This window comes from Pseudorasbora parva, chromosome 18, assembly GCF_024679245.1.
Source record: "Pseudorasbora parva isolate DD20220531a chromosome 18, ASM2467924v1, whole genome shotgun sequence".
NCBI classification, from domain to species: domain Eukaryota; kingdom Metazoa; phylum Chordata; class Actinopteri; order Cypriniformes; family Gobionidae; genus Pseudorasbora; species Pseudorasbora parva.
In genome coordinates, this window is record NC_090189.1 from 43,477,146 (window position 1) to 43,504,069 (window position 26,924).

The window sequence follows — 26,924 nt, forward strand, 5'->3', positions numbered from 1 at the left end:
AGGTCTGGTGATCTCTCGTCCTTATATGCTTCCGAGCTCCCTCAGAGGACTCGAGACCGGTGTGGCTCGCAGGTGACGCTCATTCACAATCACGCCCTGGTCTCGCTCTCGCTCTCGCTCTCTCTCTCTCTCGTTCACTTTGCCACAGAAATATTGCACATATTTTTCATCCGCCCATACGCGCAACTACCCGCCCGCACAGAGTTAATTATCCGCCCGCATCCCCGCCCGTGAATTTTATAAATGTCACAATCCACCCGTTTTAGCCACTTTTATTAGGGCTGTAACGATATGCGATATGAAATCGAAATCGCAATATGCAGGTCCACGAACCTGTATCGCGATGTGTGAAGGCAGAATCGCGACACACCCCTTCCAACTCCCAGAATTATCCTTCCTGTCCAGGTCCAACTTTTAAGTCAGCAGTATGGCAACATTTCGCCGGTGGAGAACAAGAATGGCAATCGTGTAGTTGACAAGACCCACACAATTTGGTGTAAGTGTTTCGAGAAGCTTCCCCAACCGGATTTTATTAATATGCATTCGTGTCAAAATGACATATACATCTTTTCCTATTCTATTTTGCCTGGAAACGCTTCCAACACGCTCGCGTGTCGAGTTAAAAATAGGCGTCTCTTCTATTTGAAGCATGCATGCGTTTTCCGTGCGTGTCACGCAGGCATTATGCAAACTCGTAACCGGTTAACATGAGAGCCGAAATAAAAACGGACACGCCACGCAGCCGAGACGCTCACGACACGCTTGCAGTGTGTCCCCACAACCCAACAGCAGCAGCCTACACTGCCTAGTTTATTCCAAGCAAAGTTTCCAGCCAATTCAGATCGAGCACAAAAAATTACAGATGCAATTGGAATCATGTCACTGGATATGCGCCCTTTTTCGGTTGTTGAAAACGAGGGATTCACGTAGCCTATTTACTTAGTGTGCTCGAGCCCCGTTATGCATTACTGAGCCGGTCGCATTTCTCTCAAAATGTGCTACCAAAACTTCTGGAGAAAACGAAGGCTAAGGTGGAGGAAGGGTTGAGTACTGCTGAATCCATCACAATCACCACCGATGGATGGACGTCCCGTGCCACAGACAGCTATATGACCATAACCGCACACTATATCACGGCCAATTGGCAAATAGCAAACCCCGCCCAAACACTCGCTAGAGAGCCACAGAGGGTAAGCCTCAGTTACCTCAGTGCGAAAAAAACATTAACCATTGTTCTTTGTAAATGTAAGATTGATTGAAAAAGAATTTTCAAAATGCTCGAATCATCTCCACTATGGACTTTAGTTCTTTTTGTTTTTCAACAGTATTTTATTACAAAGAAAACAGAAGTGTTATAGCTTTGGCTATATAGTTTAATTTACTTAGGTATTTTGTTAATAATTTGCATAGTTAATATTGTTATTTGGTGTTCAGTTTATACAGGTTCTTCTAATGTTATTTAATAAATGAAATTTTTTTCCCTCAAAATATCCTTTGAACTGTTTTGTTTCCCCCCATATCGAGGTTTGTATCGTACCGTGGGTCAAAAATCGTGATACGAACTGAATCGTGGGTTTGGTGTATCGTTACAGCCCTAACTTTTATGCTATACTTTTATCCGCGGGTACCCGACCCGTTGCAGGACTCTGCCCTGTGTGGCATCCCCTCTTCTTTTTATATCAGTCTGCAAACATCTAGGGACTGAGGAGACAAGTTGCTCAAGTTTAGGAATATAAAAATATATAAATATGTATGTAAAATGGGTCGCCAGTATAAGTGTCAGTTCTGAAGAAGAAACATAAGGTGTTTGACTCTGGATGAAGGATTGGATCATTCTGTAAAGTTACACAAGCACAAGCGTGTGTGATGATCATTATAGGTTTGTGTCTGTTGAGTCTGTTGAATGTGATGAGTCTGTAGTGGCTCTTTATTCTCCATCAGCCGATCCACAGAAGGTCAGACTAACATCTAAAACCTGTAAAAACACAGAAAGTCAAATTATCCGCTGTAGAACAACTAAAACAAACTATTTGCACTATTAGTCAGAAATAATAAAATAACCCTGTTGTCACAGTCATGTTTGTTTTGGTTCCCTTTCAGTCGGTCACGTTCGATGTACGTCGGAACTGAACCGACGAATTGGGATCTGAACTCAGAGACCTATCCACTTCGAGTGTATAAAAATGAGCTAATCGGAGATTGGCATGTGATCCGCACATTCCACGCTCCGCCCCGCAGCGCGGGTATAAATAGGAAGTGGAATGGCAGATCAATGCTTTCTACTTCGGAGCCGAACAGTACTATTGCTGTTTCCACGAAGAGTGTTATAGAAATTGAGTCTCGTGAGAGAAGGGGAACTGCCAGTGCGGGTGAAACGGCGCTTCAGCGAGTGATCGACAGCTGCAATTGTTTGCATTCAAGAGCTTGTTGGGTCGCTGGGCGTTTCCGAACTTGAGTTTCACACACAGGCTTGCACTGTGGACTGTGTGCTAACCGCGGTCATCTCCCTGAGTGCTTCAGCACGTCTAAAAGAGCAGTTTTTCCATTCTAAAAAGAGCAACACGGTTTGACCCTGCGTCTTTTTCAAGATGTCATTCAAACCGTGTATTCCTGGTATGCAACTGTTTCCTGTCCTCTTTGACGGCCACGAGCGCATGTGAGATTGACAAAAATCACTGCATGCTCCCAGGGTCAGGCGATGTCCACACTATGGTCCAGGAACAGGGGGCTAACCAGATATGCGTAAGAAAAGCCTGTCTGTCGGGCTGGCCTCCTCGGCGAAGCCATCCCTGGAGGTGAGCTCCGGGAACTTCAATCGCTTCCGGCGGATCGCACGTCCAGGTAGCAGGCCTCTCCAGGCCTCCTCGAGGGTGAGCCCCCGAGCTGGACGCTCGGTTAGCTGGCCTAAAATGCTGTTTATGTATCTGGATGTGAAGACAAGCAGCAGACACTGGTGCAACGATTCAGAGTGGAGGGAAAACTTCAGATTAACATCACAGTTCATTTCTGGAGTTGTGTAAACAACAGACAGCATATCTGTGTATGTATGAGCAGATATGGGACAGTTCATTCGAAAAAGAAAATTATGAAATGTTATTGAAATGTTATAAAATTATGAAGCTCATGACAACGAACAGGATATTTCTTTCAATTTTGCATTTTGGGGTCTGAGAGAGAAGTACATATGGCCTCAGAACAACACAAGAGCGACTACATGATGACTCGACATAGAAGAAGAAACTATATTTAATTTCATACATTTTTAGCAAGCGGCAGCCTCTCGCAATCTTTTTTTTGAAGCCAATACGGAAGTAATGTAAACTTTAATTCCTAAACTGGCCACTAGGGACAGGCTCCAGAAGGGAGCAGAATCTCATTGATCCCCATGTTAAAATTCCCAACTTTACAGCAGAAAAAAAGACTGGTACAAATTGTGGTGTTGGTCTATACGGCTAATTTTACCCATAATGATGACTCTGAGGGAGGTGGTTTTTTATAACTCATTCGTGTACATTATATAAAGCCTTAATTCTGCATAATTAAGGGAGTGGTTACTTTGAGTGACAGGTGGATAGCCATTTATCCGCCGTCTGTAGTCATTGCGTCACATAAGCTCTGCCCTCATCCCGCCTCTTTGCCCATTTTCTGTTATCCGGGAGTGACATGCGATGATGTGCTAGCAAGATGGCAACGGCCAGCATGCTTTATGCTTCAGAACGGTTTATCGGAATCCTATGGGGGACGTCACGGACACTATGTCAATATTTTTTTTACAGTCTGTGATTTTTAGTCATCACTACTCACTCAAATATCTCCAGTTTATAATGTGGATCATCCTTTAGATCAGAGAGCAGCTTCACATCTGATATTCCTAGTATATTTCCATTCAAATACAGTTCTTTCAGGTGTGAGGGGTTTGATTTCAGAGCTGAAGCCAGAGCAGCACAACCTTCATCTGTGAGGTCACAATACCTTAACCTGTAGAGAACAATGACACTGTTCAGGCTCTCAGTTCAAGATCTACAGCTCAGATAAAGCTGATAAAGGACCTGTGCTTCTATCTATTTATACGTTTTTACTTAAGCATTTCTTTAGACATAATCATCATTTCTATTTATTTTTCACTGATTTACAAGATCTTATGAGCATTAGCGGCTTCCAGTCTTCCTGGGTTTTCACTTCTGCGATCACTGTTATGACTCAGAAGATGATCGTTTGCTACACTCATATTATGTGTTCATAACCCGCCCTTCTCTTCTGATGTCAAAGTTTTGTACACCACATTAAACAAACCCAGAGGAATGTTTATACACATGAAAGATGAAGCAAATAAACGTACAATTATGACAGCATATGCTTTGTAAGTGAGTTTCATGAATTTGAGTTATTTTTAAAATAATAAATTATGTAAATGAGAAATGCTAAGCAGCTGTAGCGATTATATTATTCTAAAATGCTACAAATAACATTTCTGCCATGTTATATGATTAATACAACATTATTATTAATATATTATTAACTGTCATGTGTAGCTTGAAGCTAATTGTAGCTACACATGACAGTTGTTACCCAGATGCAATTAAATTTTATGCAGATATATTTTGTCAAAACAATTAATGTGAGATCATAAGAAAATGTTTTGATTTAATTTCTAGAATTTGATCTCATCAAAATAAATAAATAATTTGTATTTACACAATATAATTAAATTGGAAAATATGTTCATTGTACATTTGTCAATTAAATACATTTAAAAGATATTTAACAAAATCACTGATTCTTGATTTCACTGCATTTTACAAAACATCCCACATTTATTTCTGTTTTGGGGTTGTAGTTTCCATCATCCTAGTCCTAGCTAACTGGTGTTACTAGTAACGTGTTACTGCCCAACACTGACAGTCGTATTTATGCTTATTGTCAGACATTTTGGCAAGAATCTCATAATGATTAAACATCCTCTTCAATTATCTGACAAGTTTTAATTTTGTTAATTATTTATAGGAAATAAATGAAAGAGAATGAGAATTGTTTAAACAAGCTTACCACAGTTTCTCCAGTTTACAATGAGGTTCCTTCAATGCATCAGAGAGCAGCTTCACTCCTGAATCTCCTAGTTCATTTCCAGACAGATATAGTTCTTTCAGGTGTGAGTGGTTTGATCTCAAAGCTGAAGCCAGAGCAGCACAACCTTCACCTGTAACACCACAATCCCACATCCTGTAGAGAACGATGACATTGTTAGCAAGGTAGTTGGTATACTGTTTAAAATTATATTACACAGAAAATGAAAATAGAGACATCAGCCACCATACTCACATTTGCCGGGAGCCAGAACGACTGGCATCAAAGCAAATTTAAAAGTGCTGGCTAATGCTTATCGTAAATACTCTAAGATTATTATTCACATCTGCACTAATGATGTTTGACTTCAATGCTCGAGCAGTCGAAGATCACTATAATTCTGGCATGTTGATTCCTAATCACCCATTTTCTTCTAATTTGTAACTAATTTATATCTAATTTATAACATATTATTTTCTAAATGTATTATTTTTTTTACAGCAGGTGAACATATACCCAACAGTTAATCGGATCGCTTTGATATCGCTAGTTTTATCGGACTCCCAGAACATCTGCTACTAGCTTCATGCCCTTTAACATTAGTATCGTGGTCCCACTATTGCATGTGTTGTTTACACTCTTACCACTCAGGAAATTACTGTTCATCTGTTCTAATACCAAATGTATTGGATGTGTCTCTACCTTTGAGTGCAGGTGAGGACACGTTCATGCTGCATGTGGTGCAGTTGGAACTGGAGGCCATAGAGAAGCAGACCCGCAACCTACTACAGAAGCAAGCCAAGCTACAAGAATGCTAGAGGCATCCCAGGCTGACAATTCACAAGTCTGTGGTAAGTTATGGTATCACTCTGACCTCTTCTACTCCATGTGTTTCTCTGCAGGGCCCATGCACCCAGAATGCGATTATCGCAGCCCTCCTTCACTCCGACACTGACTCACTTCACACGGACCAACACTGTGGTCATCAGTGATTCCATTATCCAGCATGTCTACACTACCCCAGCAAATGGAAAGGTGTGTAGCCACTGCTTTCCTGGTGCTCGTGTTCCTGATGTCGTTGTGCAGGTACCTGCAATCCTGAATGGTGACGAGAGCATCGGAGCTGTCATGCTACATGTGGGAGTGAATGAGATCAGGCTGTGGCAGATGGAGTTTCTGAAGAGGGACTTAGTAGTCTGATTGAGACTGTACACAGCAAATCACCCACAAGGAGTATCTTTGTGTCTGCGGGTGATTTGCGGTGTACCGTCTCAATCAGACTACTGAAGATCCTCTTTAGATTCTCCATCTGCCTATAATATATTTCAAGTCCTCGTACCAATGAGGACATGAAAGGTCTAGTAGATTATTTGCTCTAAATGAATGGTTAACTCTCTGGTGCCCACACCTCAACCTCGTTTTTTTTCCAAGTGCGAAGAGACTCAAAATATTTGCATATATAATTATAATCTGTTAAATTTCTACTTTTATTTGTGTATACTCACAATAAAAACAAAATGTTGTGCTTTTTGCCAAATTAAGAAAACTGATGCGCAACCTCTCTCAATGAAGTCTATTCTGGTTCTCTTTAGAAATTGAAGCATACACACAGGGATATGTCATATACATTCTGGAATAATTTATTCATGGGCTAAATAAAGGACTTGTCTGTTGTCTGTGTGAATTGGGTTGAGTCCTCACTTTCCAGGCCATTCTCTGTCTGGGTGGAAAGGGTGGGGTGAGGACATGTGTTGATAGGGAGAGAGATTGTGTCCCCCTTTGAAATGTATAGGGGTTTGGCTGTTTGTACTTCAGCCGAGCCACAAAACTGTTGAAGGTGCCATCTCCCTCAGACTCATCGGTTTTAGGACCCTAATTTACATGTGGCTAAAAGTCCTCTAATGTTTATGGTGGCATCAATTAATCTTTGATCCCGAAGAGAAAGACTCCAGACACTACACAGTTTTTCTGACTTAGAAATCTGAGGATTACAGTATTAATAGTACTGTAATATTGTTGTCGTGTTCATCTTGTTGCCAGAAAGTTTGTTTTGTACACTGTAAATACAACCCGCACCTTTTTACATTGCAGTATCAATATTTAGTGTCCAATTATGTACATATGTGGCAAGTGGGTATATAATAAGCAGGATAAAATACATTCAAACGGTTCTCATCACAAAATAAACCTGATAGGGTGATTAGGACCCCGGCTCGAAACAGAGAGATTGTCACGTGTCTTCTGTGTAGTTCCGTGTCTGTCACACTCTAATTAGTTGCCATGGTCTCTGATTATGTTAATCCTCTCCAGCTGCTCTTGTTTAGTTCCCTTATCTACACTGTGTATATATTCTCTCTGATCAGTTCCTTCCCTGGTCGGTTATTGTTAATGCCTACCGATTTACACGCTGTTACGTTCCTGTTCACATACCTATTGCATTAAACCTTGTATATCATGTGGAGAACGACTTTTTTCTGTCTCCTACATCTTCCGTTTGTGAGCAGAATCTTGTATGTAAATGCACAATTAGTTTCAGTTTATTTATTACATATGGACTGCATTTTATATAGCGCTTTTAACAGACCCTATGGCCATCCAAAGCGCTTTACATTTTTGCCTCACATTCACCCATTCATACACCGACGGCGATGTCAGCCATGTAAGGCACCATCCAGCTTGTCGGGAGCAGCTGGGGTTAGGTGTCTTGCTCATGGACACTTCGACACTTGGTCAGGTGGAACCGGAGATCGAACCACCAACCTTTCGGTTTGTAGACAATCTACTTGAACCACTGAGCCACTTCCGCCCCAAAAAATTAAGCAGGAAGTTGACACATTTATACAATCTTACCACAGTTTCTCCAGTTTACAGTGAGGATCGTTCAGTCCATCAGAGAGCAGCTTCACTCTTGATGTTCCTAGTTTATTTCCATACAGATGTAGTTTTCTCAGGTTTGAGGGGTTTGATCTCAGAGCTGAAGCCAGAGCAACACAACCTTCATCTGTAACACCACACTCCCACAACCTGTAGAGATTAAAGATTCAAGGTGAATGATACCAGCTGCAATTATAGAATAAAATCAGAAAACTTCAATTAGGATTTCTAGAGGCAGTAAAACATTCACATAACCATAATTAGAGGACAAACATTCCTAATCATATAGCATCGGTGTATAAAAAAAATAAACTGTTTAAGAAAATGTTGCTGTTTGCTGTCAGTTTTGATTCCGGTCACATTCAATCCTTCATCACATTTCACACATTGACCTCTACAATTATCATCTCTCTCTCTCTCTCTCTCTCTCTCTCTCTCTCTCTCTCTCTCTCTCTCTCTCTCTCTCTCTCTCTCTCTCTCTCTCTCTCTCACACACACACACACACACACACACACACACACACAAAAACTCTGCTCACTGACAGTGATGTGATTATGAGAAAAAAATCCGCTTTTGTTGCTTTGCCTAGAAAGCACATATTGAAATCATAAATGTGATCATGTTTTATCAGTGTAATGATTGTTGTCAGTGTGACTTACTGAACTGATCTGGATTCTTTAACCACCGGCAAAAGCTTCTGAAGAACTTCATCTGCTGTATTTTGTGCTCCAACAAACTGTTTTAGATCAAAAACATCCATCTTCTGCTCTGATGTCAACAACACATAAACCAGAGCTGACCACTGTGAAGAGGAGAGTTTGGATCCTCCTAATTTCCCAGATGTCAGATAATCTTGGATCTCCTGCATCAGTGAATTATCACCCAGTTCATTCAGACAGTGAAACAGATTGATGGATCTCTCTGGAGAGCGATTGTTTCTGATCTTCTGTTTTATGTACTGAACTGTTTTCTCTTTGTTGTGCAAACAGCTTCCTGTCTGTGTCAGTAGTTCTTGTAAGAGAGTCTGATTGGACTCTAATGATAGACCCAGAAGGAAACGCAGGAAAAGGTCCAGATGTCCATTCTTACTATTTAAAGCCTCATCCACAGCTTTCTGATGCAGCTCAGATAAGGACACGTATTTCTTCTGATTTAAAATGATAGACAGCAGACTTTGTTTGGTTTGATCCAACACATTACTGTTATCGTTTGTAAATGAGATGTGTGCATATAGAGCTGCTAGATGTTCCTGGATGCTCAAATGAACAAAGCAGAAGACTTTCCCCTGATACAAGCCCAACTCCTCTCTGAAGATCTGAGTGCACAATCCTGAGTAAACTGATGCTTCTGTCACATCAATGCCACACTCTCTCAGGTCTTCCTCATAGAAGATCAGGTTTCCTTTCACAAGCTGCTGGAAAGCAAGTTTCCCCAGTTTGAGAATCATGTCTTCATCTTTCACTTTCTTCTCATAGTCCTTCTCATGTTTGATGTTGGTCTGAATGATAAGGAAGTGTGTGTACATTTGAGTAAGAGTCTTGGGAATCTCTCCTCTCTCTGCTTCACTCAACATCTTCTCTAGAACAGTGGCTGAGATCCAGCAGAACACTGGGATGTGGCACATGATGTGGAGGCTCCTTGATGACTTCAGGTGTCTGATGATTGTATTGGCCAGACTCTGATCACTGATCCTCTTCCTGAAGTATTCCTCCTTCTGTGGGTCATTGAAGCCTCGTACCTCTGTCACTCGATGGACACACTCAGAGGGGACGAGATCAGCTGCTGCTGGTCTGGAGGTGATCCAGATGTGAGCAGAGGGAAGCAGATTCCCCTTAATGAGGTTCATGAGCAGCACGTCAACTGAGGCTGATTCAGTCACATCACACAAACTCACATTACTCTGAAAATCCAGAGATTGACGACTCTCATCCAGACCATCAAAGATGAACAACACTTTATATTCCTCACTGGATATTTCCATTTCTTTTGTTTCAGGGAAAAAGACATGAAGAAGATCTGAAAGACTAAGTGTTTTGTCCTTCATCAAGTTGAGCTCTCTGAAAGGAAGTGGAAAAATTAGCTGGACGTCCTGATTCTCTTTCCCTTCAGCCCAGTCCACAATAAACTTCTGCACAGAGACTGTTTTTCCAATGCCAGCGACTCCCTTTGTCAGCACAGTTCTGATGGGCTTGTCTTGTCCAGGTAAAGGTCTAAAGATGTCATTGCATTTGATTGGTGTGTCCTCTGTTGCTGCTCTCCTGGATTGTGTCTCAATCTGTCTTACCTCGTGCTCATTATTGATCTCTCCACTTTCACTCTCTGTGATGTAGAGCTCTGTGTAGATCTCATTCAGGAGTGTTGGGTTTCCCTGCTTTGCTGTTCCTTCATTCAGACACTGAAACTTCTTCAGCAGATTTGATTTGAATCTGCTTTGGACCAGTAGAGAATCATGACTGAGAGATTAGAATAATAGTTGGTATAGGTGGGCCAAAACATGAATGTAAACAAATACTCAGGGTTTGAAGGATGAAATAAAAATAGCATTTCTAACTATTGCAAGAAAAAAAAGTTAAAATAAGCATGAACTATTAGCAAAAATAAAACCAACAATGTTTCATGATTATTATCTGTCTTTCTAAACCACAATATTGTACCTCAGATCAGTTGATGTGTGTTTTCCCTTAAATGTTACTAAAGTGTCCATAGACTGGTCACTCTTCATGGATACACAGCTGGACTCTGGTGAGTTTGATCTCTTCACATGGAATTGACTTTAATAGAAGAGAGACAAGAAAATAGAGATATTAGTATATGGAGATATGGGAAAAAATTACATCTCTGATGAGTTTGGTCTCTGACTGTGTAATTGACTTTAAAGTAAATGTGACTAGAATAATTAATGTAGTTAACTTGACAATTTTAAATTGCTCCATGATAATGTCATCCATCCATCTATCTATCTAGAGAGAAATGTCATACCTCAGATCAGGTGATGTATGTGTTCCAGTAAAATGTATTGGTGTTCCCATAGATCTGTCACTCTTCATGGACACACAGCTGGTCTCCGGTGAGTTTGATCTCTTCACATTGAATTGACTTTAATAGAAGAGAGGCAATAAAATAGAGATATTGGAATATGGAGATATGGAAAATATAAAAATCTCTGGTGAGTTTGATCTCTATCTATCTATCTATCTATCTATCTATCTATCTATCTATCTATCTATCTATCTATCTATCTATCTATCTATCTATCTATCTATCTATCTGTCTGTCTGTCTGTCTGTCTGTCTGTCTGTCTATACAAAAATGTTATACCTCAGATCAGGTGATGAATGTGTTCCAGTAAAATTTATTGGTGTTCCCATAGATCTGTCACTCTTCATGGACACACAGCTGGTCTCTGGTGAGTTTGATCTCTTCACATTGAATTGACTTAAATAGAAGAGAGACAATAAAATAGAGATATTGGAATATGGAGATATGGAAAATATAAAAATCTCTGGTGAGTTTGATCTCTATCTATGCAAAAATGTTATACCTCAGATCAGGTGATTTATGTCTCCCAGTAAATGTTATTGGTGTTCCCATAGATCTGTCACTCTTCATGGACACACAGCTGGTCTCCGGTGAGTTTGATTTCTCCAAATGGAATTGACTTTTTAGAATAAAAAAAATATTTTTTTTATTTTTACATGTAGAAACATATAGAGAATCTATCCAAGTCTTCCCAAGAAAAGCTTCTCAGAAGTTGAAGAGTGATAAGGATAAATTCACCCATCCATATATTCCATTCACGGCACCAGACTACCACTCAGAACACCTCGCCAATTATGGCTGCAAACTTGACAAAAATTCTCGTTATCGCAATAATAGTTTCAACTAGTTGTGTATTTTATTTATTTATTTGTGTAAATATGTATTTATGGATGTTATCTGTTAAACCCATGTGAGATTTGTTGCTGTCACTCTTGGCCAGGATGCTCTTGTAAAAGAGATTCTTAATCTCAATGTGCTTCTTTTCCTGGCAAAATAAAGTTTATAAATACATAATAGTATATGTGATATCTGTATTGCAGTGAGGTACAATAAATTAAATTGACTAAGGAAAGCAATGTCGAGAAAATCATCAATCTGGTTGTGCTGGAGCAATCCATAACTCGGCTGCCCTGGAAAAATTGTGAACTGAACTGAAAAATTTGGAGCACAAACTTTCTGTAGTTTATCATTTTTAATAACAATTCCAAGTCTCGTGCGAGAACTCCAGCCCGACACATGTGATCTCGTGGTGTTTACTTGTCACATCGCACGTCCCAGATAGCAGACAAACAGTGAATCAGCGTTGAATCAATGTTAATGCATCAACTAAAATATCATTGAATCAATGTTGAGATGTCAATGTTGCGAATGTTGATTTTTCATCAGGTTTGCACCCTGAAATAATGTTATTTCAACGATGAAAAATAGATCAAGATGGGCTTAAAATCAATAGTTTTCCAACTAAAATTAAACCACTTATTTAAGTGAATCAATGTTGAATCAATGTTAATGCATCCATCAAAATATCATTGAATCAATATTGAAATATAACATTGATTTTTCATCAGGTTTGCACCCTGAAATAATGTTATTTCAACAATGAAAAATAGATCAATCTTGCTTTATGTACAGCAGGATTCTATGCCAGTTGATTTGTCTCTTTATTTTATTAGTAAGAGACCATGTGTGGCTGCAATCGATATGATTTTGCATCAAAAAGTCACTCAAAGTAAACAACATCCTTCAGTTTACATGCAACTGTATTTATTTATGCCCCCACAGTTACAACAGGAAATCTCACATTGACTTAAAACAATTACATCTGAATTTATAACACAAATGAGAAGAGCCTGGAAAAACATGACAACGTGCATCTGCAAAATGGAAGTAAATACAAATGTAAACTTGCCAATAAATACAGAAATGACACAGTACTACTGAAAGAAAGAAGGTAGAAGAAAGAATAATACTCCAAACTCAGGGGTTTCCACCATGAGCAATGCCCCGAAGCCTTTCAGGTTGTAAGGGAGCCAGTTTTGCACCGTCCCAGCAAAGATAAACTCTGATGCCTCTTTTTATCAGCAGTCACAGCATCTAAAACAACAAGAAAAAAGTCAATATTTGGAAATGTGATTAATTATACATTACAAATATCACTACAAAATGAAGTGAAACTTGAAATTTTATCAAAATCTTGATATCCCAGTTAAAACGGTAACATTAAATTCAGGACTATTAATGCATTTTAAAATAGACTTATACATTTTAAAATGAAACAAGTAAATGAATGACCAAATAGCTAAATTAAGAAAATAAAAGAGGAGCTTTATAGGCTACATGGTGGTTTGGAAGAGATTTTTTTTCCATTTACAACACGAACTGGAGGCACAACTGTTTACTAAATTTCTGTAGTTTGATATAGCTGCCTACAGAACTTAAAGATCTCACTCTTTTCTTTTTTCTTGCTGCATTAAAGATTAAACTGTAATTGTAAAAAAGGCCCCCTTGTGGCCGCTAAGCATCAGACACTTTACTGTGACTCTCTTTCTCCTACTGGAAGATGCCTCGCTTCACCTGGACTGTTGGCCAATCACAAGTTGTCTTAGGAGCGCTGCACGTTGGTAGCGTTCTTTCCGGGTTTTGAGTTACAACCCACCTTGATACAACTGCGTTATGCTGTAACCACTCTTCACTGTACATATGCAGTTGTCAATTCAATAAATACTTCCAATGAAGAAATCTTGCGTGATTCTGATCAATCACCCGCTGTGAGCTCTACCTAACGATCCTCAAACTATCTAAACCAAAGAAGCCAGTCCTCTTCTGCACAAAGTGGTCCTTCGAGCCGGAGCCAGAGCCTGCAGCGGAGCAAGATGTTTACCACTTCGGATAAAGAGTCTAGTGTTCGATCCAGGAGGCAGCGGTCCCTCCCTAATTACTTGCAAGATTATGACTTATCTGATCTCCCGACCAGCTCTCAAAACAAGAAGCCTTCTGAATCACAGTCTAGAGAGCCTCTAGACGAAGAGGATCACCGTAGACCTGATTCGCGTTCTACATCCCCAGAAAGTCAGCTGCACCACAGCCCAGCGCGATTGTCAGTCACTGATAAATGGGAATCTTCAGCAGCTGAGTGGAGAAGGGAGTGCTGCATACTAGAGCGTGAAAGGGAAGATCTCTTGGCATCAATGGAGGAATTAAAAATACAGAACGAACAGCTCAGAGCCAGAGCAGAACCCATCAATTCCCGTTCAGAGCCACGTATTGTAGCTGCTAGAGATAGACTTTACAGATAAGGGCTGGATTATGGAGGTGCTTCAACCCAGTTTAAATCAGTCTACTTCCGGGACAGGGAGACACCAACACAACGGCCCTCAGATAGGCATCATGACTACAGTAGAGAGACAAAGGACTACAGGGAATCAACCAGATATGACTTTCCTTCACCTAGGCGCTCTCCCGAGCCTGTACGCACCAAGCACCAGGCCTTGCGACGACGCTATGACTCCACAGAAGGTTGCTACAGTTCTCATTCAAATTATGAACAGTGCAGCCACCACCGCTCACCTGAGCATTACTCCAGATACAGAGACTCTTGTTATTCCTCCAGAGAATACAAAGAACCATCAAGCCGAGGTGACTACTCTCCTGCACGCCGCTGCAGCTACTCTCCAGACCAGCGCGAGAGACATAGACCCCCTTCACCTTGGCATGAGCCCCGACGTTCATTGACTCCCCCTGGTGGACAGGAAAGAACATACAGAGGGCCCATTCCTACAATCCCGAACTTCAACAGTCCTAACCCAAGAGACTTTGCGAGACTCCGTATTGCCCTAGACAATCTCCTTCCTAGAGATGCCACTGAACGTTTCAAGTTCCAGATATTAGTGGATCATCTGAAGCTGGAGGAAGCTTTGCTGGTGGCAGATTCTTACAGCAATTCTGACTACCCATTCACTGACACTATGGCAGCTTTAAACCAGCAGTACGGGCAGCCACACCAACTCGCCCTTCAGCGTATTGCCGAACTGATGGACGGCCCCAACATTCAGAGTGGAGACATCAAGTCATTCAGGTTGTTCGCACTGAACGTCAGATCACTTGTGAGCATGTTGGAGCAGCTCGGTTTAAAAGGGCAAGTAGAGCTGGACTGTGGTTCTCATGTCACCCGTCTACTGGGCAAGCTACCACACGACTTGAGGTCCAGTTTCAGGCGCTACATCCACCCGCTCCGTATTCCTATCCCCACTCTTCTGGACCTAGCAGATTGGTTGGAATACGAGCTCCAGATCCAGGAGGATATAGCACAATATCGCTTGAGGAAGGACACTGGATCTAAGCCCAGAGATCTCAAGAGTAATGTGAAGTCGTCACCTAAGGCCTCAGTCCTCATGCTGGGGGCTGAACCCAAATCGATTAGGGAGCCGACCAAATTCACTCCTCCAACCAGTCTAGATGCAAAGAAGTTCTGCCCATTCTGTGAGAACTACAAGCATACTCTGAATAATTGCGCAAATTTCAAACTGCTCAGCGCCACCCAGAAACGTACCTGGATTCAGGACAACAACCGATGTTGGCGATGCGGCAGAGAACACAGATCTGCTGAATGTGATCTGAAGATGTGCTGTAGAACATGCAACAGCAGACACCTGCTTGCTCTACATGATGTCAGCGAAAGAAGTTTAGCCAAGACTGACAAAGTTGAGAGAAGACCTGACCAGGTGAAGTCCAGTGAGAGCAAACCTTTGTCCGTTCCAAGTGCAGAACAAGTGCTATACATTGGCAAGCCACCGCAGGGCCATCGTGTGCTTCTCAAGGTCAGTAAAGTTATCCTTCGCCACGGTGACCAAACTCTGGAGACATACGCTGTGCTAGACGATGGGTCCGAACGTACCCTTCTCCTCCAACCGGCTGTCACACAACTGGGAATTGAAGGCCAGCCCGAGGATTTGCCCCTACGTACCGTTAGACAGGAGCTGCAGACGCTTCACGGGGCGGCTGTCTCATTTAGTATCTCTCCAGCCTGTTCTCCAGCCATGGTATACAACATCAAAGGAGCCTTTACCGCACCCAAGCTCGGGCTGGGCCAGCACACATATCCCTTCAAAGCACTGCAGAGCAAATACAGACATTTGAAGAAACTTTCTATCCCTTCATTTAAGGACATTGTCCCGCTACTGCTTATTGGCTCAGACCACCCTCACTTGGTGACTCCAGTTGAGCCAGTCATCTTTGGTCCCCCTGGTGCGCCGGTTGCTGTCCGCACCCGTCTCGGATGGACGCTGCAAGGTCCTACCAACAATCTAAAGCAGCACCTTATCGAACAACATTGCCTTTTCACCACCTTCGGGGCACCTCCGGCTGACATCTACCAGCATGTGGAGAGGCTGTGGCAGCTGGACGTCCTCCCATGGCGCAGCGAAAAGGCCAGTATGAGGTCACAGCAGGACAAGGAGGCCCTTGAATGCTTGGATAAACAGACTGTGCGAGTACATGTTAATGGTGTACACCGCTATGCTACTCCTCTCCTACGCGTGAAGAACTTTCCCCACCTCTGCGCACCAAAGGAGGCAGTACTGCCTCAACTTCGGAACACGGAAAGGCGGCTTGCGAAGAAACCAAAGACAGCCCAAGTCTACAATGCAGAGATCCAGAGACTTGAAAAGGCTGGTTATGTGGAGAAACTACACCCTGGCACAGAGAACACCTCAAGCAGCTGGTACATCCCTCACCACCTTGTGGAGCACAATGGCAAGCACAGAGTGGTTTTTAATTGCTCCTTCCAGTACAGTGACGCTAACTTGAACAAACTCCTGCTTCCTGGTCCAACTCTTGGTCCACCACTCCTTTCAGTTCTCCTGCGATTCAGAGAGCATTGTGTGGCCTTTAGTAGTGACATACGGGGTATGTTTCACCAGGTCAGGCTCCTTCCTGAGGATGAGCCTCTCCTCCGCTTCCTCTGGAGGGAGCTCAAGCGTGATGAACAACCCACAGTCTACCAGTGGAAGGTGCTGCCCTTTGGGACTACCTGTAGCCCCTGCTGTGCTACATATGCCCTGCAGAAGCACATTATGGACCATACTCAGCCAGCGGATGCAGTGAGAGACTCTGTGTTAAAGCATTTCTATGTGGATAACTGTCTACAAAGCATGCCTACAGTTGAAGATGCCAAGCCCATCATTGACAAGCTGCAGACTCTTCTTGCCGAGGGAGGCTTTGAGCTTCGCCAGTGGGCCAGTACACATCCAGACACCATCCGTCACCTCCCTGTTGAGGCAAGATCGGCTAGTGCCGAAAAGTGGATCGCCCAAGGTCACCCAAGCCAAGAAGAATCAGCCCTGGGCCTGCAGTGGGACTGCCGAGAGGACACACTGTCCTTCAAGTGTCGAGAGGCCGTAGCCAATGAAGAAGTCGTCACTATGCGCTCAATCTATAGAGTGGTGGCAAGCCAATACGACCCCCTTGGTTTTCTAGTACCTTACATAACCAGGGCCAAAGTTGTCATCCAACACCTGTGGGACAAAAAGCGTGACTGGGACGACCCTGCTCTGCCAGATCACCTGCTAGCCGCATGGAGAGAGTGGGAGGATGAGTTACCTCACCTACAGAACATAACACTTCCGAGATGTTACACTAGCTGTGAATTAGATTCTCCCACCTGTGAGCGTGAGATCCATGTGTTTTGTGATGCCTCAGAGCGAGCCTATGGCTCTGTGGCATACCTCCGAACCAGGAATCCTCATGGAGTCATCCAAGTAGCTTTTGTCACTGCAAGATCCAGAGTTGCTCCAAAAAAGCAGCAGTCAATCCCACGCCTGGAGTTATGCGCTGCTCTTACCGGAGCACAAATGGCCCAGATCCTCAAATCTGAACTTACACTGCCCATCCAGCGGGTGGTGCTCTGGTCGGACTCTACCACTGTGCTCCAGTGGTTGCAGTCGGAATCATGCCGTTTCAAAGTGTTTGTTGGTACACGCGTGGCAGAAATTCAAGATCTCACCAAGGGTGACACATGGCGGTATGTGGACTCTGCACAGAACGCGGCCGACGACATAACGCGTGGCAAACCTCTTGCCACATTGACTCCAGACAGCCGCTGGGGTCAAGGCCCAACCTTCTTGTGGTGTTCCCCAGACAAATGGCCACAAAGTCCTCAGATCCAAACTGAGGCAGGTCAGGGTGAAGAGCTCAAGAAACCTCAGTTCTGCTACCTCAATACTACCGAGTCAAGTCACCTCCCGGATGCTAAGCAGTTTTCTTCCTTCAGAGACCTCCTGACTGCCACGACAAAGACTCTACATGGGGCGGCCTCAGGCAACGTCACAGCCTACAGGGAAGCCCAGCTGGCTCTGCTACAACAGGTCCAACAAGACAGTTTTCCTATTGACTATGCCCAGCTGCAGTCAGGGAAACCAGTCGCTAAGAGCAGCAGATTGCTCAAGCTTGCGCCAGAGTTCGACCACAGTGACAAGCTCATCCGGGTCGGCGGACGTCTGCGTCATAGTAACCATCTGGAAACGGATATGGTTCACCCGGTGGTGCTGGATGCCAAACACCCAGTCACACAGCTGCTCATCCAAGAGTATGATTCCCAGCTGCACCATCCAGGCCCAGAGAGGGTCTTCTCAGAGATGCGCCGCAAATACTGGTTACCAGGAGGGCGAGAGGCTATCCGCCGCTTTCAGCGCAAGTGCCAAGAGTGTCAGAAATGGCGTGGAAAGCCACAAATCCCTAAGATGGCAGACCTGCCTCCATCTAGAGTCCGACTTTTCAAGCCAGCATTTTACTCAACAGGAGTAGACTGCTTCGGGCCATACTCAGTGGCTATTGGAAGGAGGAGGGAAAAGCGCTGGGGAATAATCTTTAAATGCATGACCACCCGAGCCTTGCATATCGACATGCTCTCCAGTTTGAATAAAGACTCATTCCTCATGGCCCTAAGACGGTTTATCGCCCGCAGAGGAAAGCCATTCGAGCTGATTTCAGACCAGGGGACTAACTTCAGAGGTGGTGATCGAGAGCTCCAGGAAGCATTCGCCGACCTTGCTCCAGAAATCCAAGCTCAACTTGCATCTCTGCAAATCGACTGGAAGTTTAATCCACCCAACGCCCCCCACTTTGGCGGATGCTGGGAACGCGAGATACGTTCAATAAAACAAGCCCTGCAAGTAACCCTTGGAGCCCAGCTTGTGACAGATGAGGTGCTGAGAACCCTACTAGTTGAGATTGAAGGGATTCTCAACTCCAAGCCGTTAGGCTACACATCTGCAGACATCGCCGACCCGGATCCAATAACTCCCAACTCATTGCTTATTGGGCGGCCAGATGCCTCTCTCCCGCAGGTGGTGTATCCTGAATCCGAGCTCCTGAGCAGTAGGCGTTGGCGTCATAGCCAGCTGTTGGCTGACCACTTCTGGAAACATTTTATCCGCTTCTATCTGCCCAGCCTCCAAGCCCGACAGAAGTGGAATGCTGAAAACCCAGACCTGCACATCGGCAAGACGGTCCTCATCATTGATCCGCAGCTCCCCCGCTCACTGTGGCCAGTGGGTAAAGTGACCAGGGTCTCCCACGGCCTCGACAGTAAAGTACGGTCTGCTGAAGTGAATGTAGGAGACCGGGCTTACACCCGCCCGGTGGCTCGACTCATCCAGCTTCCAGAATTATCAGACTAACCACTACCGGACGAGTGGGCGCCTTTTCTTCTTCTGCAGATTTTCCTTCAGTAATCTGGGAGCGGCTGTAAAAAAGGCCCCCTTGTGGCCGCTAAGCATCAGACACTTTACTGTGACTCTCTCTCTCCTACTGGAAGATGCCTCGCTTCACCTGGACTGTTGGCCAATCACAAGTTGTCTTAGGAGCGCTGCACGTTGGTAGCGTTCTTTCCGGGTTTTGAGTTACAACCCACCTTGATACAACTGCGTTATGCTGTAACCACTCTTCACTGTACATATGCAGTTGTCAATTCAATAAATACTTCCAATGAAGAAATCTTGCGTGATTCTGATCAATCACCCGCTGTGAGCTCTACCTAACGATCCTCAAACTATCTAAACCAAAGAAGCCAGTCCTCTTCTGCACAGTAATGATGTAATTGTGATCTGCTCTCGTGATGATATCTCACAGCTGAAGCAGAGCTGAGCTGATTGTATTTCCCCTCACCGCGCTAACGGGTTAATCAGTTCCAGCTCCGCTTCAGCTGTGAGATACTCTCACGAGTGGCCAACACAATAACTGACAAGCCAGAAATTCATCTAACCTTCCGATCGCCTCTCGTTTATACACTGGACGAATATAGAATGATTTTAAATGATTCATCTGTGTGTGCAACGAGTAAGATACGTTTGTGGATCCGCGCCGCGCATTCATGACTTGTGAGTCGATCCTATATGGCCTCAAAATCCAAATGAATCAAATAGGATCGACTCACAAGTCAATGAATGCATGCAGCACCGTTTCCACAGATGCACATTTTACTCGCACAGATTAATCATCTTAATACTAAAATCATCTCATAAAATAGATGAACACCTCACAACAAACGACGAGTTGCACGAGTCAGAATTCGGAGGCAATTCACAGTCTATATGCCAATCTTTAAAAAAAATGAATACAAATATGATATGGTTTGGTGAAAAACAAACTGAAACTCAATGTATTAAGATTATCCTGGCGTTGGTTGTGTAACTTACGAGGGCGCTCATGTGACTATTATTAACATTGCAGTTTACTCTAACTCGCTGAGGAGAAGCACACAAGTTGTAAAACATAAAGATGAACAAAAACACTAAATTAAAATTGAGATGAATTTTATAAATATATTTTTGTAGGCCACTTACCTCTAAAAAACATGGTCGTTGTCCTGTGTCTTTTTCGCGATTGAAGTCTGTTCAGCTGCGCTTGCTTTGATCTGATTGGTGGATGTCTTGAAGGTGCATTACCGCCACCTGCTGGATTGGATTGTGGCGCATTCGATATTCAATAGGGACACATATTCTAAATTCTTTATTAACTCTGTATTCTTTAGATAAATAATGAAATACATGTACATTCTACATGATTTAAATAATAATAATAGGCTACATTTTTATTTATTTAAAACTGATAGACTAAATTTATGGTAGAAGTTCTTTTTTTATTTTTTTTATTTTTTTACATTTTTTATTATAATAACATGAAACACAGAATGACATTACATGCCAGTAAGCAGGAAAATAATATACTTTTTAAAAAGATTCATAGTTTTTACAGCTTTCTTATTGGAAGAGCAGAAATCAAACACGCATACAATTTTAACTCTTCCAGAAAAATTTAAAGAAAGGCTTACAATTACAAAATTTACATTTTATGTATTCTTTGTGAATCCACATACTCGTTGGTGTACTCATCGTATCCTTTGAGGATAGTAAATGTGCTCACATTCACACAAATGTAGCCAATTGATTTGGACTTGCCTTAACATGTTGAATAATGGGACAGATAGATTGACCGTAAGACTCACCGGTGGAGAATTAAGCTGACCAAACATCAGCTTTGATTCAATGTTTGTCTTTTCAACACTGAAAAGCATGGAATTATCAACATTGATCCAATATTATTTAGCAGTGAATTTTCAACATTGGTCCAGTATGGTTTTAGCATTGAATTTTCAACATTGATCCAATTTTACTTAGCATTGAAATTTCAACCTCAACCAAATGATGATTCTGATGGAATTTCAACATTGAATCAATGTCACCATGCTATCTGGGGTGTGTTTAGTTGGGAAATGTAGTTTGCACACCAGAGAGAGAGTTGTCGACGATTGTTCCTCTTGTAAAGAAAAGCAGTGTGAACTCCTCTGTCGTCGATCCATCCTGCAGTGTGAACCGAGCAGAGACTGAATGCTACCCCAGATAGTCATGCAGTGTGAAAAGAGCAGTGACCCGACGAGTTTAAAAATCATGCAGTCTAAACTAGGCTTTAGTGATTATGCAGCGCGATACCCAGTGGCACTCCGTAACATTTCGCCCTCTGTTTTACTTAATCTCCAGAGTGGGGATCCCGAAAGGGATACTCTCTGATCAACGCCATGTTCATGTCACGTGCTCCACGCCAACTGTTCAAATTATTGGGCATTAAATCGATTATTTCCAGCATCTATCACCCACAAACAGACAGACAGAACGATTTAATCGCAATTTGAAAACCATGTGCTGTGTGTCTGTGACGTGGGAGCGTGGCGTGTCTGTGACCATAACCTTACCACCATAACCTCCTTAAAAAATGGAGTGAGGTGGAATCAGTGCTGGTGACAGCAACTGGCACTGAAAAAGATCTGGGGCCAAAAGTGAGTACTAACACGCAATCCACTCCTCTGGCCCCGGGGGAGATCCTCGTTCACCATCCCAGATCACTGATGTGGCCAAGTTGCAGGCAGAATTTGTTCACGTGTTCTCACCCTTTCCCAGTCGAACGAATTTCATTCAGCACAATATTGAGGCGAAGTTGGACTTGGTGGTTCGCAGCCGGCCGTATCGACTACATGAACATAAAAAAAGTGGTTCAGGGAGAATTAGAAGCAATGCTTGATATAATAATAATAATAATAATAGATTTTATTTATAATGCACTTTTCATTCCGAAGAATCTCAAAGTGCAACAAAGGGGGGGGGGGGGGATAACACAAAAAATGAATAAAAAGAAAAAATATAGAATACTACAAACAATCAACCAACACAGAAAACAGAACAGAAACAGAGCTGATGGTGAACAGAAACAGAGCTGATGGTGAACAGAAAACAGCTGATGGTGGAAGTCTCTGTTAGCTCCGCAGCACACTGTGGTCACTGTGATATGGGAGTAATAGAAGAATCCCACAGAGACTGGGCAAGCCCGATAGATTTAGCTCCAAAAACTGACGGCTCTGTGCGTTTTTGTGTGGATTCCTGCAAAGTAAATGCTGTGTCGAAATTCGACGCGTATCCAATGCCAAGGGTTGAAGAACTGCTTGATCGGCTAGGCACCGCTCGATTTTATTCGACATGGATTTAACTAAAGGATACTGGCAGATCCCCTTATCACCTTTATCCAAAGAAAAAACTGCTTTCACAATGCCATTTGGATTACACCAATTTGTTATGCTTCCTTCCGGTTTATCTCATGGACCGAATCTGTCTCCTCTCCACCAATCAGCTGGTGTGTGGTGAGCGTTCTGGCGCAATATGGCTGCCATCGCATCATCCAGGTGGTGCTGCACGCTGGTGGCGGCTGAGGAGATTCCCCCGTCTATATGTAAAGCTCTTTGAGTGCCTAGAAAAGCGCTATATAAATGTAATGAATTATTATTATTATTATTTCCAAGCCACATGCTGCATGTGCTGCTGCCTATAGTATTTATAGTAATGACTGGCAGCGACATATGAGAAACAAATAAGCATGGCAGAGAATGGTGAGTTGTGTGATATTTCTGTCATGATGTAATGCACGAATATATAGGCCTATTAATCTGCTAAAAATATTGAATCTGTTCACATCTTTCACATTTTATCATTTAAGCTTTTTTTGCATCCGTCAAAAGATATTATTCATGTTAATATGAAACAATAATTATTAAAACGTATTAATTTATTTTTCAGAGATGAAAAGTATAGCTAAAATGCTATGATATGGGCTTAAGAGTCAACAGTTTGTGTTTTGAGATGACTATTTATTGTTTGCATGTTTTCATGTATATTATGAGCCGTTTAAATACGTTTTAAACCGTATATATTTTTTAATATCCTATTTGTTTTCATACTGAGAAACATGCGTCACGTGTTCAAGGCTTTGTATTAAATAATTATTTTTATTTGACAGTAAATATACAGTCAAATTGGAAACACTTTACATGTTACACATTTATTTAATATATTTTTTATTAATACAAAAGTTGAATAGTTGTAGTAAAGTTGAATTAACAATAAACTACAGTTTTTGTGTCCATTAACATGAAATCTTCTCATACTGTCAAAGTATTATTTGTAACAACATGAGCGTGAGGGAAATAATATCACTTATGTACAGTTGAATGGGAAACAATATACATGTTACGCATTTATTAATTTATTATTTTTAAATAAAAACGGTGTAGTTGTAGCCTGTATCCTTGAAGTATAAACTACTGTGTGTGTATCCATTCAGTGACATTAAGCATGAACAGTAGGCTATGTTTAAATATTTTACTCATTGTACATCATGATATCTAGTGTACATTATATGAACAGAAAAGTAACTTTTTTTAAAGTATTGTTGTTGAATTTTGTAAACATCAATATCCATGTGAAAACAGCTTATATTTAAGAAAAGAAAATGATGTGTATGGGTAGCACAACTATGACCCTGAAGGACGGATGAGGGATAAGGTCATATGAAGATTTTGATGTACCTGAATGCTGGAGAAACATCTCCATCTCTGAATGTTTCCTTGTCCTCCATGATTCATTCAGTCTTCAAGGAGTCTAAAGAGTCAGAAACACTGATTCAGACACACATGACAAAGCATTGCACTTTCATTTGTGATTTACAGTGCATCCACACTTAACTTTTCCCCCATTTTGTTCTGTTCCAGACTCCAAAATGGATTCATAATTTTTTTCCTCAATTCTACAAGCAATACCCCATTATGACAATGTGAAAGTCACATGTACATAAGTATTACAGCCTTTACTCAATACTTTGTTGAAGCACCTTTAGCACCAATTACCGCCAAAGTCTTTTGAGTATGATGCTACAAGCTCGGCACACCTATTTTTGGGCAGTGTCTCACATTATTCTTTGTAGGACCTCTCAAGCTCCATCAGGTTGGATGAGGAGCGTCGGTACACAGCCATTTTCAGATCTCTCCAGAGATGCTTAATCGTGTCCAAGTCTGGGCTGTGGCTGGGCCACTCAAGGACATTCCCAGAGTCATCCCATAGCCACTCCTGTGTTATTCTGGCTGTGTGTTTAGGGTCGTTGTCCTGTTGGAAGATGAACCTTCTCCCCAGTCTGAGGTCCAGAGCGCTCTGGAGCAGGTTTTTATCAAGGATGTCTCTGTACATTGCTGCATTCATCTTTCTCTTGATCCTGACTAATCTCCCAGTTCCTGCCGCTGAAAAACACCCCCACAGCATGATGCTGCCACCACCATGCTTCACTGTAGGGATGGGATTGGCCTGCTGATGAGCGGTGCCTGGTTTCCTCCAGACATGACACTTGCCATTCAGGCCAAAGAGTTCAATCTGTTTCATCAAACCAGAAAATTGTGTTTCTCATGGTCTGAGAGTCCCTCAGGAGCCTTTTGGCAAACTCCAGGTGTGTGTGTGTGTGTATATATATATATATATATATATATATACACACAATGTGTTTCGACTGAGCCCACAAACACACTAACATTCTGACTAACATTCACAAATATTTATTCCAAATTGTTTGCTGTTTGAAAATATATGATTTTGATAGGAGGTTGTAACAACAGCACTCTTTGCACTTGATATTAACACAGAAAATGATCAAGTTTGAGATAGAGCTTCAAAAACACTACAAACGTTACAGCAAAAAGTGTTACAATGGTTTAAAGAACGTTATCCATATAAAACTGCATATAAAAAGTGTAATTTCTTAACAAATAGGACAATCATTCAGTTTGTATGTGGTTACTTACGTGAACTAAAGCCACTTTCCTGCACCACACTTGAACACAGGTTCTCAAAACGTTCTTATTTATCAAGAGCTTGTGATTTACTGCATTAACAATGAAAAACAATAACTATTCTTACAATAGCATTAAATCCAATTTTCCCGATCAAAATCTTCAGTCCTGGTAAAATGGCGCATGTAGCACTGAACATCTACTTTCACTTCAGTTCTGGCAACAACAAAAGAAAAAAAAGTTTTTTTCCCCGTTTTTTTTCCGCTCTTTGGCTGCAGCAGCTTAATGATTCACTTCCGGTCAACATATCCATTCCATCATAACTTCAGTTTTTGAAGTTTGTGTGGAGATGTGAAGAAACTCATGAGAGAGACTGTGTGTGTTTGATAGAGAAACAAACAGAAAAAGACGTCTTTACATCCCAAAGCCTTTTAATTCATAAAGATGGATTTACCCTGGTAAAGTACGGAGCCCCGCACATGACTTACAGTAAAAAACTAGTAAGCTAAATCATGTGCACGTTTAATTAATGTGTTTTACTAGTGCACATGATTTAGAAATCAAGGGAATGAATTAGTAAAACCTGCTCACGATTTATAAATCGAGGGAACGAATTAGTAAATTATGCGCACGGTTTACCTTTTTTTTCTTGTATGTCATGTGCGGGGCTCCATAGTAAAGGGGTACTTAAGTGTTTATCTTTATATTGAGTTATTTAAGTATATTAATTTAGTATAACAAAAGTACAACAGCAATGTATTCATATTAAGCATATAATATGTTAATGTATTTGTAGTGTACTTAGTTTAAAATAAATGTATTTCAAATAGGGTATGATTAAAGATGATAACTCATGGGGATATTATTATCATTATACATTATTTTGTTTCTTTACTAGTCCCAGTTGTATGGGGGGGGGGGGGGGGGGGGGCAGGATTCAAAAACATTTACAAACAACCATTTAAAGGTGCATCTAATTTGCAGTGTCCTAATGTTACACGACCTGAATGCGTGTCAACATTCAGTGAGAACGTGCACATTAATACAATCATCATAAACTTTTATGAAAATGTAAACAATTGAAGTTAGTGCATAAATCCGTGCGACGCCCCTGCTGCTCGTGTCACGTGTGGATCGATCTGTTGCAGAGCTTTCTCACAGACCTTGAGCAACATTCCTTAAAAGTTCCTTTTTTTAACTTTATGAAAGTGCTGCAGTTCAAAGTTCCTGATTTGACTTTAGGGGGATGTTCCTTTTTGGTTCTATTATAGTTACATAAGAACTTTACATCAT

General features: G+C 41.9%; 1 protein-coding gene across 4 annotated transcripts; it reads right to left on the bottom strand.

Moving 5' to 3' along the window:
- Window positions 1–1,645: 1,645 nt before the first annotated feature.
- LOC137046757 (NACHT, LRR and PYD domains-containing protein 3-like) lies at window positions 1,646–25,819 on the bottom strand. Of its 4 annotated transcripts, XM_067424147.1 has the most exons (11): window positions 25,644–25,819; window positions 24,384–24,456; window positions 11,481–11,597; window positions 11,258–11,374; window positions 10,919–11,035; window positions 10,594–10,710; window positions 8,599–10,392; window positions 7,915–8,088; window positions 5,047–5,220; window positions 3,805–3,978; window positions 1,646–1,975 (listed from the first exon to the last, which is right to left on the bottom strand). In XM_067424147.1, the coding sequence occupies exons 2-11, from the start codon at window positions 24,431–24,433 to the stop codon at window positions 1,969–1,971; spliced, it is 2,841 nt and encodes a 946-aa protein (XP_067280248.1). In that variant the 5' UTR covers window positions 24,434–24,456; window positions 25,644–25,819; the 3' UTR covers window positions 1,646–1,968. The 4 variants fall into 4 exon arrangements, with proteins under 4 accessions (XP_067280248.1, XP_067280249.1, XP_067280250.1 ...); XM_067424148.1 differs by lacking the exon at window positions 11,258–11,374; XM_067424149.1 differs by lacking the exon at window positions 3,805–3,978.
- Window positions 25,820–26,924: the final 1,105 nt, after the last annotated feature.

Bases quoted from the DNA above. Each gene is read 5' to 3' on its own strand.
- LOC137046757 (XM_067424147.1), bottom strand. From the start codon at position 24,433: ATGGAGGACAAGGAAACATTCAGAGATGGAGATGTTTCTCCAGCATTC. The intron at 10,711-10,918 runs GTATGACATTTC...CTTCTATTAAAG, and splicing joins CATACATCACCTGATCTGAG to TCAATTCCATGTGAAGAGAT. The intron at 8,089-8,598 runs GTAAGTCACACT...TAATCTCTACAG, and splicing joins AAAGAATCCAGATCAGTTCA to GTTGTGGGAGTGTGGTGTTA.